The sequence below is a fragment of the Vipera ursinii genome (assembly GCF_947247035.1).
Source record: "Vipera ursinii genome assembly, chromosome: 2".
In the NCBI taxonomy this organism is placed as follows: domain Eukaryota; kingdom Metazoa; phylum Chordata; class Lepidosauria; order Squamata; family Viperidae; genus Vipera; species Vipera ursinii.
This window is the reverse complement of record NC_139513.1, coordinates 171,327,912-171,345,101: the sequence shown is the minus strand read 5'-3', so window position 1 is coordinate 171,345,101 and position 17,190 is coordinate 171,327,912. Positions and strand designations below refer to the sequence as shown.

At 45.4% G+C, this 17,190-nt stretch overlaps 1 protein-coding gene across 2 annotated transcripts in view; it reads right to left on the bottom strand.

Annotated features, from left to right (window-relative positions):
• The window catches only part of BCAP31 (B cell receptor associated protein 31), a 55,524-nt gene that overhangs the window by 22,687 nt on the left and 15,647 nt on the right, over positions 1-17,190 (bottom strand). For both annotated transcript variants that reach the window (XM_083353064.1, XM_083353065.1), the window contains exon 5: positions 11,456-11,591. In XM_083353064.1, coding sequence (XP_083209190.1) covers positions 11,456-11,591 — 136 coding nt within the window. The remainder of the gene's footprint in view (positions 1-11,455; positions 11,592-17,190) is intronic.

The following is a 17,190-nucleotide window of genomic DNA, read 5'->3' as shown; positions in this document are numbered from 1 at the left end:
TCTCAAAACAGCAGAATATACTGTTGATTTTCTGCAACTGCCTGCAAAAACTGCAAAAAAAAAGAAGGAAAGAAAAGGGCTGGGGTGTGTGTGTGTGTGTGGATGTTCCTTAAGTTGTCCACTCTTGTTCTACAGCAGGGTTTCTCAACCTTGGCGACCTTAAGAGGTGTGGACTTCCAACACCCTAATCGCCCCAGCCAGCATTACTGAAGTGGAAGAGTAAACTGAATTTTCAAGAAGAAAAGATGATTAACCTGGATGGTGAATTTAATGGAGTTGGCGGAGCAGGTGAAACTGTCTGCTTTGATTAAAGAAAGCAGTCTTTATCTAGCTCGCTTCTACTGGGGAAACTTCTCTTGGGGTTGGTTGGTTGGTTGGTTGGTTTGAAACTTAAAAGAAATGAAATTTTAACCTTGGGTTTGGATGATTAGACTTTTTTTATAATGATAGTAGTACTATTTGTTATGGCTTGTTCTAGTTCAAAATCTCGTCAATGTTTGGTTGTTTATCTGTACTGAAGAAAGGTGGACGTTACTTTTTTTTTCTACAACCTTTTCTTCTCCTTTTTCCCCACATTCCCCAAGTTTGCTTTTTCCTAGCTTTCCTATTTTCTTTTTAATTATTTTTTCTTTGCCTTTTTGTGCGTTAACACTTTTTTTTTTTGAAATCTAATAAAAGTTTTTTTTCGGGGGGGGGAGGGAGAAGAAAGAATGGCTAATGGAGAGGGCTGGATGAGCCTTTTTAAAAAAATGTTTCAACTGAGAGAGGGGAGAAAAAGCTTTTAATTCATGGGTTCAGTTTGTGTGATACTAACAAAAGCACAGAAGTGAAAGCTGAATTTTTGCAATGCTATGTGCCGGGGGGGGGGGGGGGAAGGGTTATTACCGTATATAAAATTCGCACCAGAGTTTCACATCCCTATGGAAAGTCCCAATTCTGCCTGTATCCTTTGTCCTTTTATTTCCAAGAGCCTGGCATTCCTCCCGCTCCATTACTAATGTGCAAGTCACGGCCGATAAGTGATGGAATTCAGCCAATTCTTCTACTAGCAATTTCCCCAAAGTACCTGATGGCTATACAGGTGTTCCAACAAAAATGTACTGCATAAATCCATTTTACGTGGCCACCACACACACACACACAAAAAAAAACAAGAAGTCCTCGGTCTTGTTCCAGTGTCTTATAAAAGTTACAAAAGGATTTTATGTTGCATAGGATAAAACTGTAAATACGAGAGCCAGTTGGAATAGACTAAATGCCCAAATAAGCCAGCTGTTTTGCACATCATTTGTAGCAGACATAATTAAATAAATTATAAATTATTTCTAAACAAATAGTTCTTTTTCTACCACGATTAATTAACCAGATGCTATTAGGAAAGCAGGACAGGAGGGCAACAGACTTCCACTGGAGTTCCCCAGATTACTCTTGACTTGAAAACAGCATACAGCTATTGTGATTTGTATCTACTGCTAGCATTTTATCCATGCGCTCCAAAGTTTACGCTGTGTATTTTGCATTAGCATTAGTTCAAGCCAGTCTAGACAAATTACTAGTCCTCACAGAACAACCTGCCTATCAACACAGAAAAACAAGTAATCTAGAGAAGAAAGGGGAATTTTTTTTTAAAAAAAAAATTATTTATTTTATTTAATTTGTATACCGCCCTTCTCCCGAAGGACTCAGGGCGGTGTACAGGGCAATAAATACCAAAAATACAGAATACAAAAATTAAAAACAGATTAAACCATTGTGCCCGAATAGAATAAATTACTTAAAAACAGTAATTAAAACCCCAAACCCATCAGACCAGGCCGGCTTGTTCAAATAAATAAGTTTTTAGATCACGTCAGAAGGAGCGAAGGTCGGGAGCCGTCCGGAGCTCAACCGGTAAACGGTTCCAGAGGTCAGGCGCGCCCACAGAGAACGCCCTCCCCCTGGGGGCCACCAGCCGGCATTCTCTTGACCGGTGGCACCCTGAGGAGGCCCTCTCTGTGGGAACGCACTGGGCGGAGGGAAGTTGACGCTGGCCGCAGGTGCTCCCTTAGGTACTCCGGACCCATGCCATGTAGGGCTTTATAGGTCATTACCAGCACCTTGAATCTCACCCAGAAGGCAACTGGAAGCCAATGCAGCTCACGGAGGAGAGGTGTAACATGGGAGTATCGGGAGACCCCCAACACAACTCGCGCGGCTGCATTCTGCACCAGTTGGAGCCTCTGAGTGGTCCTCAAGGGCAGCCCCATGTAGAGAGTGTTGCAGTAGTCTAACCGAGAGGTCACGAGCGCATGAGTGACTGTACGCAAGGCATCCTGGTCTAGATAGGACCGCAACTGGCGCACCAGGCGAACCTGGGCGAAGGCCCCCCTAGTCACAGTTACTAGATGATCTTCCAAGGAAAGCTGTGAATCTAGGAGGACTCCCAAGTTGCGAGCCCTATCTACGGGGGGTAATGACTCACCCCCCATAGTAAGAGATGGAATGATCTGAATTTCCCGAGATGCCGGCACGCACAGCCACTCAGTCTTGTCAGGGTTGAGCCGAAGCCTGTTCCTCCCCATCCAGACCCGGACCGCCTCCAGGCAACGGGACATCACGTCGAGGACATCACTGGGGTGGTTTGGGGTCGAAATGAAAAGCTGGGTATCATCAACATACTGATGATACCCAACTCCAAAACCACGAATGATCTCACCCAGAGGCTTCATATAGATGTTGAACAGGAGAGGTGAGAGGACCAAGCCCTGAGGAACTCCGCAAACGAGAGGCCTTGAGGTCGACCTCTGTCCCCCTGCCAACACCGACTGCGAACTTCCCAGGAGGTAGGAGGAGAACCACTGAAGGACCGTGGCTCCCACTCCCAATCCTCTGAGACGCCGCAGCAAGATACCATGGTCGATGGTATCAAAAGCCACTGAGAGGTCTAATAGGACTAGGACAGAGGAACATCCCCTGTCCCGAGCCCTCCAGAGATCATTCACCAGAGCGACCAATGCCGTCTCCGTGCTGTGCCTGGGCCTGAAACCCGATTGGTACTGGTCCAGATAGTCCGCTTCCTCCAGGAACAAAGGGAGCTGATGCGCCACCACGCTCTCAACAACCTTCACAAGAAAGCGAAGGTTGGAGACCAGACGAAAGTTGTTTAATACAGCTGGGTCCAAGGCAGGCTTCTTGAGGAGAGGTCTCACGGCGGGGAAACTACCCTCCCTCAAGGAAGCAGTTATCACTGCCTGGAGCCAGCCTCATGTCCCATCCCGAGCCGCATAAACCAGCCAGGAGGGGCACGGGTCCAATAAACACATGGTGGAGCTCAGCTTCCCCATGATCCTGTCCACATCATCCAGAGTCACAGGATCGAACTCCTCCCAGATAACATCAACAAGACCACCCATGTCCTGATCGTCAGACTCTGCCCAGTCGGAGTCCAAACCGGTCCGAATCCGAGCTATTTTGTCTGACAGATGTTGGCTAAACTCGGCACGACCCTGCAAGGGCTCCTCCCTCACCTGATTAAGGAGGGAGCGGGTCACCCTAAACAGGGCGGCCGGGCGGTTATCTGCGGTCGCGATGAGGGTAGCAAAGTAGTTAGACCTTGCCATCCTCATCGCCGTGAGATAAGACCTTGTAAAGGACCTTAGTCGTGATCAGTCGGATTCAGACCGGCTGGATCTCCAACAGCTCTCTAGGTCCCGTCTCCGACGCTTCATGTCCCGGAGCTCCGCGGAGAACCATGGAGCCCACTGGGATCTGCACCGGGTCAGGGGCCACAAGGGTACAACTCGGTCAAATGCCTCCGTGGCTGCCTTTTCCCAGGCTTCCACTAAGGCATCGGCCGAGCTGTGAGCAAAGGAGGCAGGTGGGAACCCCAGTGCTGCCTGGAACCAGTGCTGCCTGGAACAATTAAATTGCTTGTCCTAAGGCAAGATTTAATTACCTGATATGCATGACTGCCAGAAAAGTGATGGTAGAGACTCTATCCAGTTCCCAATATTTTTAAGAAATATAACGCCCATCTATTTCTCAAGCCTCACAAAGCTAGAGGCCTAGTTCTCAGGTCAGCCTCTTTCATCCTATTTTACCCTTCTCATGTTGGTTGTAACGAAGGCCTGCTTCTAGAGGGAACATCAAATCAAAACCAACAGGCAAAGAAGGGCTGGGAGGGCCTTATTTGCCCATCTTGGCCAATGCATGAAATCATTAAAGAAGCTAGTGCATATATAGCTGAGAAAACCTCAAAACAATTTTCACAACCAGATGTGCCCTCCCCCCCGCCCCACCAGATATGGTTTCTTGGGAACATAAACTAGCATTTCCTTCATATGGCGTCCAACTTAATTTCTTTCCATGCAAAAGTGTTTCCTACAATATAAGGGGGGTGGGGAGGCAATAAGAAAAAGACAAGGAAATATGGAGTTGGGCTCTATTTAATCAGAATTTATGAAGGAAGAGCTGGCTGGGTGACCTGGGGCCAGTCATTCTCTCTCAGCCCAACTCAGCTCACAGGATTGCTGTTGTGGGGAAAATAGAAAAAGGAAGGGACGTTAACATTTGTTTGCCGCCTGGAGTTACTTATAAAAATAGTAAAGGCGGGATATAAAATAAATGTCAACTAAAAGCAGCACTTAACCTGGGTGCATAGCAAGGCGTGCTGGAAAGATTCCTTCATCCCTTGGCTCCACACCAACCTCCGCCACCATCTTCAATTATAATAAGAACAGGCAACGCAAGCAAAACACCTTTCCAAGAGCATCAACTCTTCCACAGCAGATTCTCCTGCCCCCGGACAGTCTAGGGCAGGGTTGGGCAATTAATTTCCCCAAGCGGCCGTATGAAGAACTGGGACAGTTTGTGGAGGACTGAACAGATGTGTAGGTACACATACACGTACATACGTAAATTAAAAAAAAACACAGCAATCGCCTTCAGAATAAAAGCAATGCAGTTATACTGCACGCATGGATCTCTAATTTCCAACTGACCTCACGTGAGCCAGACAGGAATTGCCAAAGGGATGGATGTGGCCCAGGGCCTGTAAAATGCCTGGGTGCGGTCTACGGACAGCCCTTTTTTCTTGTGACCATACAAAAATACAAGACATAGCTCCAAAGGATACTATGTGACTTCAGTCCCAAATGGGAAGCTTCAATAAGGTAGTCAGAAGAGCATAACCTCTTTGTCCAGGCTAAGAAAAGGCAACAGATGTGAGAAAAGAGCTATTAAAACTTCTACCCGAACTCCAAATGGCTATTTCAAGCTTACAAGACAAAATCTATCTGAAGGTTTCAGAAAAGACAACATTTACAGAAGGGAAAGGGAACAGAAGAGATATAAGCCAGCGTCCCCTGTTATCTCTAGCTCTGCCAATCTGAAACGTAAGGAACAGTTTGCAGTAATCACCAACCTTGAACAACATCTGTATGCAGTTATACCTTGTTTACAGCTACACTTTATCTTTACATATTTACAGCCACAATGTTCAAAGCTTCTTGCTATCCGGAGGTCAAGGCTATCAGCTACGGATGTCATTTTAATTAACTTCATAAAAAAAAATCCTGCCATGTTGAAAGACTATGCCCTTGCGGCAACTAGAGATATTAGGTTAGGCTGCCCTCTGGAGGTTTGTCTACACACAACTTGAATATACTGAAATGTTAAAAGGTGGGCAAGTTGACTTTGAGTAGACACTCAAGGGAAAACGCACAGATCAGTGTCCAGAATCCTACTAATTCTTCCATTAAGCCTGTCACTAATATTGTTGTCCATCCTAAAGCAAACACTTCCATTTTTATAGAAGAAATAATAGAAACGCCAGACTGAGGGTAACAACTGGACAATATCTCAGGAGGTGCAGCTACAGCCAATTCCTAGTGAACCTAACACGGCTGGAAAGGGCATGGCAACCTGTTGGCAGAGCTCAAATGTTTCATTATTATTGTATCCACGTAGAGGGGGAAAGCTGGCATCAAGGCTTTGCAGCTGGATTTCAAGCTAGTCTTCTTTAGCAACTTTAGCAACAGCCTTTTCTCAGCCTGGTGCCATCTAAATTTGTTTGATACAGAAAACAGATTACTGGCATTTTTCCTTCCATGCCAGCTACAAAGTACCCTGTTGATCAGGGAGAACCATCCGCTGCTGTATCAACATTACAAATCAAAAGAGCTCAGCATAATTCAGAAGCTTAGACGATAATAAACCCAGAGGCTCAATCAGAGGCTGCAGTTACCTGCAAGGCACAAGGGTTTGCTGCCACATCGGTTAAGGAATGAGCAGAAGAGTGCAGTAACTTCAGGCAAGTGGAAAAAAAAGCAAGCAGAAGCTTTTGAGCACCAGTTCACTTGCCCGGTTTAAGATTTTTAAAATTTTTACAATTTAAGATTGCAAAAAAAAAACCCCACAGTGATAGAAATTCCAAACTGATCCTCATTACCCAGAGTTTGTCTGTGTCTCTACTATTACTGTAAAGCATGGTTTCCCAATCTTAGGAGCTTTAACAGGGGTGGCCTTCAAGTCCCAGAATTCCTCAGCCAACAAGGTTAGCTAGGGAATAATGGGAGATGAGGGACGTGGTGTCTCAGTGGGTTAGGACGCTGAGCTTCGAATCCCGAGTGCCGCGTAACAGAGTGAGCGCCTGTTACTCGTCCCAGCTTCTGCCAACCTAGCAGTTCGAAAGCACGTAAAAATGCAAGTAGAAAAATAGGGACCACTCCGGTGGGAAGGCAACAGCGTTCCGTGCGCCTTTGGCGTCTAGTCATGCCGGCCACATGACCACGGAGATGTCCGCGGACAAGCGCTGGCTCTTCGGCTTTGAAACGGAGATGAGCACCGCCCCCCTAGAGTTGGAAACGACTAGTACGCATGTGCGGGGGAACCTTTACCTTTAATGGGAGATGAGACCCGTTCACCCTAAATACTGCTGTAAAGCATGAAAATTCGAAAAATAACTACTTCTTAAGGTTCAACCCCCATCACTCCTCTATCCCTAACAAGAGTTTCCACTGCGCAGATTCTGCTCCTCGGGGAAAGGCATGACTCCCAGCATAAACAGGACTCAACTGTTTCGTCTGCCCTTTTCCCTTGCCTAAAATTTAATCGGCTCCAGATATTGGAGTTTTAACTCCGAGATTTCTCGGCACCGGCTATGGGGAAAGTTGCCTTAAACTTCACTTCTTTGCAGACAGGCCCAGCGTTCAAACCTTCACCACCGTCGTAAAACAGAACGCGAAGACAGAACGTGCCGTCGGTGAAGACGGAGGTGTTTGCTTCTCTTTGGTTGCCCTGTCTTACAGGTGGTGCCGTGCAATTCTACGGATAGGTGCTTACAAAAAAAAAACCAAAAAAAAAACGGATGGTCTGTGATGTGCTCCATTGCCATTTGCCAGGAGAAAAAGCAACTGCCGAAAGAACAAAGCAGGCAATTGGAGCAAGATGCATTTGGATAATTAGAACTGAAGGAGGAGTCAAAAAGCTGCAGAGCCGAGAGTGGCTCTATTCTCTCTCCGGTGAATCACTCTATACCTGGATGCAGAGAGTCAGCAAAGTCACTGCCTGCCAACCCGTTGCTTTTCTGCTTCCACTGGAGCACAATCAGAATCGCAAAGCGATCACGGCTAATCGATAGGCACACACTCTGGCAGGCTCAGTCCCCAGAGCCTCTGTTTCAAAAGAATGATTGGAAGTGGATTCTCTTAAAAGCCGTTACCACTGGGAACAGACCATGTCCCCTCTTCCACCGCAGTCATTTTTCCTCCCAACGTATCCTCTCATTTACCAAAAAAAAAAAAAAAATGTGCGGAGGTGTAAAGAACGAAATAGGTCCCAGTGTCTTAGCAGCTCAGGCAACACCGTCTTTAACCCTTGTACGAAAGAAACGATCCCGTTTTCCCATTTAAGGGTCCCCGCGGGAAGAGAGACTGCCATGCCAGCAGCTCTGTGTGCTTGACATTTGCCTCTGCAGCAATCCTAGAGTCAGATCGCCCACAGAGTATTCTTGGAAGAAAAAAGGACGGAGGTCCCTGGCCAGTGATTAACCCCAATGGTGAGGTTATGGCCATAAAAGAGCCTTGGTGGAGCAGTGGGCTAATGCCTCCTTAAGTAACACCAGCTGCCTGCAATTAGTGCAGGTTCGAGTCCCACCAGGCTCAAGGTTGACTCAGCCTTCCATCCTTCCGAGGTAGGTAAAATGAGGACCCAGATTGTTGGGGGCAATTAAGCTGACTTTGTAATAATGCCGCTTGTGTGTGTGTGTGTGTGTGTGTGAAAGCCCTAATAAGCAGGCATATACATAGAATGAAGGCTACTGCTAAGCTTGTAAGCCGCCCTGAGTCTTCGGAGAAGGGCGGGATATAAATGGAATTAAAATAAAAATAAAAAAATAAAAAATAAAATAAAAAGGGACAGAAAGACTCTTAGCCTGATAGGATTACAATGCCAAGTGGAAAGTGAGCCAATAAATCAGGCTCACTCAGGGCAAGATCCCTCTATGTGCCACTTGCTGCCCAATAGGAGCACCACACTTGCATTTCCTTAGTGCAGAAAGCCTCCTGGATGGACCCTGACAAGCCCCTTGGTCAAATGAGGGACCCTCTCAAAGGAATACCGGTATCACAATCAACCAGGCAGATTTAGCTTTCCCAGACCCAAAAACTCAACACTACCTGTTCCCAAACAGCAACACATTTGCAACAGAGTTGCCCCAAAGAAGAAGGGGGGTCCACCTATTCTCCAGAGCACCTGAAAGCAGGACAAGAAGCAACGGATGGAAACTAACCAAGGAGAGAAGCAACCTAGAACTAAGGAGAAACTTCCTGACAATTAGAACAATTAACCAGTGGAACAACCTGCCTCCAGAGGTGGTGAATGCTCCAACACTGGAGGTTTTTAAGAAGAGACTAGACACTCATTTGCCTGAAATGGTATAGGGTTTCCTGCATGAGCAGGGGGTTGGACTAGAACAGGGGTCCTGAACCCCAGGTCCGTGGACCGGCACCATGCCAGGAACCTTTCGTGCAAACAAGCAAAGCCCCATCCGTGGGATGCAGACAGCACACAAAACCACGCACCCTCCGGTCCGCGGAAAAACATCTCTCCACAGAACCGGTCCCTGGTGCCCAAAAGGTTGGAGATCTCTGGACTAGAAGAACTCCAAGGTCCCTTACAACAACAACAATTAACAGAAGCATAAGAACTGAGACCAATCCATGCATATGCATTTTTAAACTAATTTTAAAAAGCTCATCCAGCCCTGAAATATAGCAATGGAGTGCTTGCCCACCAGTAGACTATAAATATTTCAAAAACCCGGCTAAAAGTCTATGGAGATTCTCAGTCATCCAGGTCACGGTTGTCTCAATGGTGTTTTTTTTCAAAAGGCAACTGGACTTTGTTTTTCCTTGAAGACGTTTCGCTTCTATTCCAAGAAGCTTCTTCAGTTCTGACGGCAGAAATGCTCCTACTGGGCAGCAGGTGGCATACAGGGATCTTGCCCTGGGTGAGCCTAAAGTCAGAACTGAAGAAGCTTCTCGGATGAGAAACGAAATGGCTTCAAGGAAAAACAAAGTCCAGCTGCCTTTTGAAACACCACCATTGGGAGCCTGGCTAGACCTGAGCAAGTCTACCATATTCAAGTCCCTAATGCAGACATGTCAAACACAAGGCCCGGGGGCCAGATCCAGCCCGCGAAGTGGTTTCATGTGGCCCGCAAAGCCATCCTGGAAACAGTGAGGGAACGGCCCCCACTGCCTTGGCCCTGGCCCAGAGACCCTCCTCCTGCCAGAGACCCTCAGATTTGTCCCACTCCTGCCCAGGCCCCCATAGGCACCCTTCATGCGAACCATGTAGAGCTGGCCACGCCCACCCAGTAGGCCATACGCACTCTAGCCACGCCCACCCAGTAGGCCACGCCCACCCTGGCCACACCCACCCGGCCCCTTGAGGGCAATCGCAATGCTGATGCGGCCCTCAATGAAATTGAGTTTGACACCCCTGATATAGCGAGACTTCAACAGTCATAATAAAAAGTAAACAAAACAGTTCCAAAAGTATATGACCCTATTGCTCAAAAGCTATACAGGTTTTTATACTGCATACATACCCGTTTTTGTGTATGTGTGTGTGTGTGTGTGTGCAAATGTATACACACATATGCTGAATTTACATACTCTTGTTCAAAAACAAAAACACTTCAAGCAACTACATCCAAAACTGTACGTGAGCCTTTGGCTAATTTATCATTTATGGAAACTATATTCATGTTTTCTCTATCAAAGCCTTCCCTATCTCCCCAGTTCTTATCTCGTTGTTCCATAAAGCACAACATGAAAATTAAAAGCAATAATCTCTAGATATTTTGGTGCGCAGCATCCATCTACCACACTTCCAGCATGTAATGAGCTAGTTAATGAATGGAAATGCTTGAGCGAGCTGCCTCTGCTCATTAAAACACATTTTTAATGTTTGTTATATCCATATATTGTCAAGTTGCCATTTCATACAAGATTCCAATCTCGAGAGAAAAAGGGACAAACTATGTAACTGTGTTGTATTTGCACCATATATTTGAACGTGGAGAATTTCTTCACATTTTTATCTAAAAAGGCTTTGCTTTTCCCTTTCATTTTTTTGAGTAGCCATTGGGGATGACAAATACCATGGGTCTCCAGATCCTGCCATGACACTCGTCCAGGATGATTCAGTCCACAGGTCAAATATAGCATCAGATGATCACTGTGACCAGAAACTTACAATAGCTCTGTTTCCAGAAAGCAAGAATTAGGGCCAACCTACTAATCACTAAGCATTTAGACAAGTGAAAAAAAACACTACATAATATGTCCTTTGGAATATTTGAGTTGATACCCCAATTAAAGCTATCTATTTGCGATGCATGCTTTTTTCTTCATTTTTAAATCGATTTGTGCAGTGTTCCATCCTAGATTGCTCCTAGAGCAGGGGTGTCAAACTCAATTTCATTGAGGGCCGCATCAGCATTGTGGTTGCCCTCAGGGGGCCGGGTGGGTATGGTCTGGGTGGGTGTGGCCTACTGGGTGGGCGTGGCCAGAGTGTATATGGCCTACTGGGTGGGCGTGGCCACCTCTACATCCTTCGCCTCAGGGGTGCCTATGGGGGCCTGGGCAGGAGTGGGACAGATCTGAGGGTCTCTGACAGAAGGAGGATCTCTGGGCCAGGGCCAAGGCAGTGTTTGCCGTTCCCTCACTGTTGCCAGGATGGCTTCGCGGGCCACATGAAACCACTTTGCGGGCCGCATTTGGCACCCGGGCCTTGTGTTTGACATGTCTGTCCTAGAGGAACAGTAGAATCTTATTATTAAAAACTAAATAATAACATAATAAAGAGATGATTGTAGTATTAAAAATGGGATAATGCTCATGTCATATGACCAAACCACGCAGGCTCCTGTCTTTCTTCTATTTCCGTTCTCAGGATCTCAGAGTCCTACCTTTTTCAGTTTGTCATTCTCCTCCATATATTTCTTGGCAGCATCACTTGCTCCTTCTGCCTGCTTCTTGAAGGCTTCATTAGAGGCCAGGATGGTAGCATGCTGAGAAATTAGGGTAATCAGTCGTCTCAGCAGGCTGTAAAGATAAAGCAACTGGTTAAACCAGGGGTTCTTAAATTGACTTGACACAACAGAGAAGAAATAATATTAGATCCCTTCTGAACCTTTTTTTTAAATCCCATTTATATCCCGCGCTTCTCCGAAGACTCAGGGCGGCTTACAATCTAAGAAGCACAAATCAATGTGCTTAGCAATAGCCTTCGTTCTATGTATATGCCTGCTTATTAGGGCTTCCGCCCCCCCCCCCAGCGGCATTATTACAAAGTCAGCTTATTGCCCCCAACAATCTGGGTCCTCATTTTCCTAAACATGCAATTGTTATGTGAGTTATAGAACTACCTTCTTATTGCAAAACAAAAATGACAATTCTGAATAGATCCTTGGATTGTCTGAAGGTATAGCCTGGACATTTGCGTGCTATTTGGAACTAAGTCAATGATTCTTTAAAGTTTTGCTAGACATAAAGAGGTCCAGCTGGTCTAAGGGATGAGATAATGAGTTCAAACCTCAGCTTAAGTCAACCTGCTGGGAAAGCTGTTGCCTTGACTGCCAATTTCCAACACTGAAGCATTTCTCGAGACAGGCACTATATTGAAAGAACAGGAAATGAGGAGCAAGACTTGCCTCGATCAACATCATATAATTTTAGATCTGAATTCAGTGCTGTGTCTGTGAAGTGTACATTATCCACAGTCAGAATAAAATGTGCACACTGCATATATAAATAAGACAAGAGAGCTTCCTGGGCGTATTTCTGGAAGGGACTGGAGGACAAAACAAAATAATACAGGGAATGATACTTATCATTTACTACTGGATTCCTGGAGTGTACTTACTACACTCCAGGAATCACTAGAAAGGGCTTCTGAGAATTTGATTCCTGTTCACTAAGCAGAGCAGAGAAGCAGGTAATTCCCACTAGGGACCATATTTCCCAAACTTATGTGATAAGCTTGCATGGCACTGGACTTGGCTTCATGACAGTCAGCTCTCACCACCCTTAGCCTACAGTGAACAACATCGGCACTCTCTCTCCTTCCCAGACCTATCTGGAGAGATCAGGAATTGAGACTTTGAGACCAAGCAGGTGCTCTTCCCTCAAGCTACATATAGCTCTGCTCCCTTAATGGCGTACAGGTGAGAACCAGAGACATGTTTGTACCCAATCAAATCAATCAAACCTGAGAAAGTATTGTTGAACAGCAAAGATCTTTTAACCCTCACTGTGCTAAAACGTGTAACCCTGATCAACAGACTAAGACAGGGGTCTTCAAACTTGACCCTTTTATGACTTGTGGACTTCAACTCCCAGAATTCCTCAGCCAGCGTGCCTGGCTGAGGAATTCTGGGAGTTGAAGTCCACAAGTCATAAAAGGGCCAAGTTTGAAGAACCCTGGACTAAGACAATGGGAAGTCTCAACCAAACACTATTTCAAGAAAAGACAGCACCAAACTGGTGCAGGACCAACTCTATGGGAACAAAGTTATTCACATTTTGCTTACGTTGATACAGTTGCCAATCGGAGTCTCATCCAAGGAATCTGAAAAGCCTCCCAGTTTTGGCAAGTCCAAACTCAATAGGCAACTTCTCTGATCTTCCCAGCAGTTAAATTGCTGTTGTAGTTCTTCCCCTTTAATCAGGATTTACTTCCAGCTGTAAAATTCATTTCATCCAAGGAATATACAGTGGTATGCATGGTTTTTGCCACTCTCCACATATTTTATCCTCACAAAACCCCTGAAAAGTAAATTATGTTGAGAGATAGTGCCGGTGATGTGCTTTATGGCTGAGTAGGGATTTGAACCTCAGAAAGAACAAAGTAAAGTCCTCTAGCTGAAAAATAAGAGGAAATGCAACAAAAAATAACTGACCACCTAGAACAGCAGAACAGAATAAGGTTGCCTGCATTGAAGATTGTAACACAGAAACAACTAGCACAAACATTAAAAGATGCCACGGCTGTAATATGAAAGATAAGTACCAGCTCACTGCAAGAACCAAAGCAACTGATGTACAGCACAGCTGCAGATTAACTGAAGTTCTTGTATGCAAAATTAACAAACAAGAAAAAAGCTAGGGTATCACCAAAATGGAAGATCAAACTGGCAAATAAGATCAGCATGCTAAGATCAGATGTAAGCAAGCTAGAAGAGATAAAAGAAAACCAAACATATCTGATCAAGAAATATCGCTTAAAGACAAAGATGATCAAAGAAGCACTGGAAATAATAAATCAGCAAATAACGGCTATAGCCAAAAAAGTTGACAGATATGTAGCTCCAATTATGCGTTATAGGCAGACGATGTACTGAAGATGGTATATGATGAACACTTAAAGGTAAAGGTACAGGTTCCCCCGCACATGCGTGCTAGTCGTTTCCAACTCTAGGGGCTGGTGCTCATCTCTGTTTCAAAGCCGAAGAGACAGCGCTTGTCCGCGGACGTCTCCGTGGTCATGTGGCCGGCATGACTAGATGCCAAAGGTGCACGGAACGCTGTTACCTTCCTACCGGAGTGGTCCCTATTTTTCTACTTGCATTTTTACGTGCTTCTGTTGGCAGAAGCTGGGACGAGTAACAGGTGCTCACTCTGTTACGCGGCACTCGGGATTCAACCCGCCAAACTGCCGACCTTCTGATCGACAAGCTCAGTGTCCTAACCCACTGAGCCACCGCTTACTTACTCACTTACTGAACACTTACTGACTACCAAAGTGATCAAACTGGCCCATAAGACCAAATGAAGAAAAAGAGACATGGAATGGCAGAATATAACACGGCCAGTACAGAAAAAAACTAGCAGGCAAAGCATGTAACAGTAAGACCTGGCAATGGCTAAGAGTAGGAAAACTGAAAAAAAGAACAGAGGGGTTAATCGTGGCTGCACAAGACCAAGTCTTATAAAGCCAGAATTGAGAAGACTACAACAGGCAGCAAACGCCATCTCTGCAAAGGACCTGAAGGAACAGTGGGCCACCTACTTAGCTGGTGCAGGAAGATCACACAGACTAACTATAAACAGGGTCATGACAAAGTAGCAACAAGGGTGCATTAGAATATGTGCAAAAAATACCTCTTGCCTGCAAGCAAAAGCTGGTAGGACCACAAAAGAGATAAAGAAATAGAAAATAAAGACACTAAAGTGCTCTGGGACTTTAGAATTCAAACAGACAGGCAACTGCCACACAACAGCCCAGACTTAACAACTGTTGATAAGACAAAGAAGTTTGGACAGCACACACTGCAATACTGGAAACAGCAGACTAGAAGAGAGAAAAATGGAGAAAATCCACAAGTATAGAGACCTGTAAATTTAAGTAGTACGATGGTGGCAAAAGAAACCAAAGATAGTACCAATAGGAATAGGAGCCTTGGGTAAAATTCTTGGGGTACCACTTCGTCACCATCACCATGGACAAAATCACCATCACTCTGGTTCCTGTGGGATTTTTTATTTATTTATTATTGGGACTTATATGCCGCCCTATCTCCCGAAGGACTCAGGGCGGCTAACAACAATAAAATACAGTAATACAAAAGTTAAAAAGAAATTAAATTAATGGCCCCAGTAGAATAAATTAAAATTAAAATTAAAATGAAGTTAAAAATTAAAAAGATAATTAAAATCCCTGTCAGTCCAGTTGTTGTTGTTGTTCTAAATGTTGCTTGTATCTTTGGATTGTAAGCCGTCCATTAAGATGGGTGGCTATACAAATGTTTTGAAGGAAGGAATGAAAATAGATGCCACACATAGGCCCAACCAGCCAAGACAGATGGTGACAAGCGAGTAGCACAACACTCACACTCTGGTTTTAGAACAGCTTCTCTCCAAGAAAGGAGGGGGAGGACAGGCCTTTTGATGGTCCTGTGGACTCATGAAAAGGCTAAGAGTAAAAAAAAAACAGGCAGAATGAACTCGGATTAGGCCAAGAATCCTGTTGTCCCTCTATGATTATTCTGAAGAGATCTGACACTTCCCCTTGCAACAATAAGAGATTGGTACAGAGCAGAGAAGCCATGTCCAGTCTAACAGCTGGTGTAAAGACAAAAAACTTTGCATCTCTGACCAGAAAGACAGCAAGGAGATGGAATTCATAGCTAGCACTTCCCTTTTCCCCCCATCCCAATTGCATACTCTGGAAGATCCTCTTTGAATGCAACTGCTTGCATTCAACACTGCAGTCAGGCTGATCTACATGCCACAGGCATTGTTAGCAACCTTCTTACCGGTCTCTCCAAGCCAAAAGCGGCCAATTAAACCCAAGCGTTGGCCAGGCAACTTCCCAAGTGGACATAGGGATTTTAAAAACACAATTCCCTGGTTCACTTTGGGTTATGAACAGCAGCAATCACGGTAGCAAGGCCGCAAGAGCCTGAAAGGCAAATAAATGTTGCTTTTCTAAAACAAGGGTGGTGGTGAAGAAAACTCTTGATTTGAAATCTCATTTACACGATGCTTCTTGTCAAAGGCAGCAATTTCTATAAACTGACTAGACCCAAGCCTAAGAAACTGCTATCGGTACTCCAAATCACCTCATCACATATATGCAGTGTTAGGGTTACTACTGAGAGAAAGCATTCAATATGCTGGCTGATTCAGCTCAGAATTCCGGCCTTTCTTTCAGAGAGAGGAAGAGAGAGATGTGGTGCTCTAGTCTGCCACCTTGTGGCTTAATGGGGACACTTCCACAGCTATTTCATGGAAAGAATGGCAATTAACCGGCAGACAGAAATATAGCAGGGTTTGATTGCAGATGTCTTCCAGGTAAGGTCACAATGAGGAGTTACCATCTGCTCTCTTCCCCTACCAGGACAATGTGGCATGGTGTCTACTGTTATGCAACGGTCATGTTTTTGTCATTCTGCACAACGTAGCCTTTGAACAGCATGATGGGGACACTTCAACTAGCACCGGATTAAACATAGATAACCTTTATTGCAGACATGTCAAACACAAGGCCCGGGGGCCGGATCCGGCCCGCGAAGTGGTTTCATGCGGCCCGCAAAGCCATCCCGGAAACAGTGAGGGAACGGCCCCCACTGCCTTGGCCCTGGCCCAGAGACCCTCCTCCTGCCAGAGACCCTCAGATCTGTCCCACTCCTGCCCAGGTCCCCATAGGCACCCTTGATGCGAACGATGTAGAGCTGGCCACGCCCACCCAGTAGGCCATACGCACTCTAGCCACGCCCACCCAGTAGGCCACGCCCACCCTGGCCATACCCACCCGGCCCCCTGAGGGCAACTGCAATGCTGATGCGGCCCTCAATGAAATTGAGTTTGACACCCCTGCTTTATTGTCATTTTTTATTGTGGGCACACTGGCACGCGTCAAAAATGGAATTCTACTGCTTGCTCTCAAAAGGGTACACATACACAACACACTTATAGAGATGCTATATACGTACATATATATATTTATATATACCTACACCCTTACATATAAATATGTATAAATATTAACCACTGTCCATCTTGAATACATACGGTAGCAGAAAGAGGAAATTTGAGAGTTCACGTGGTTGATACTATATGGGACAAAACTGTGACTGAATCTGGATGTTCTGCTTCGGATATCACGGAGCCTCCTCCCAGAAGGTAACAAGGAAAACAGGTC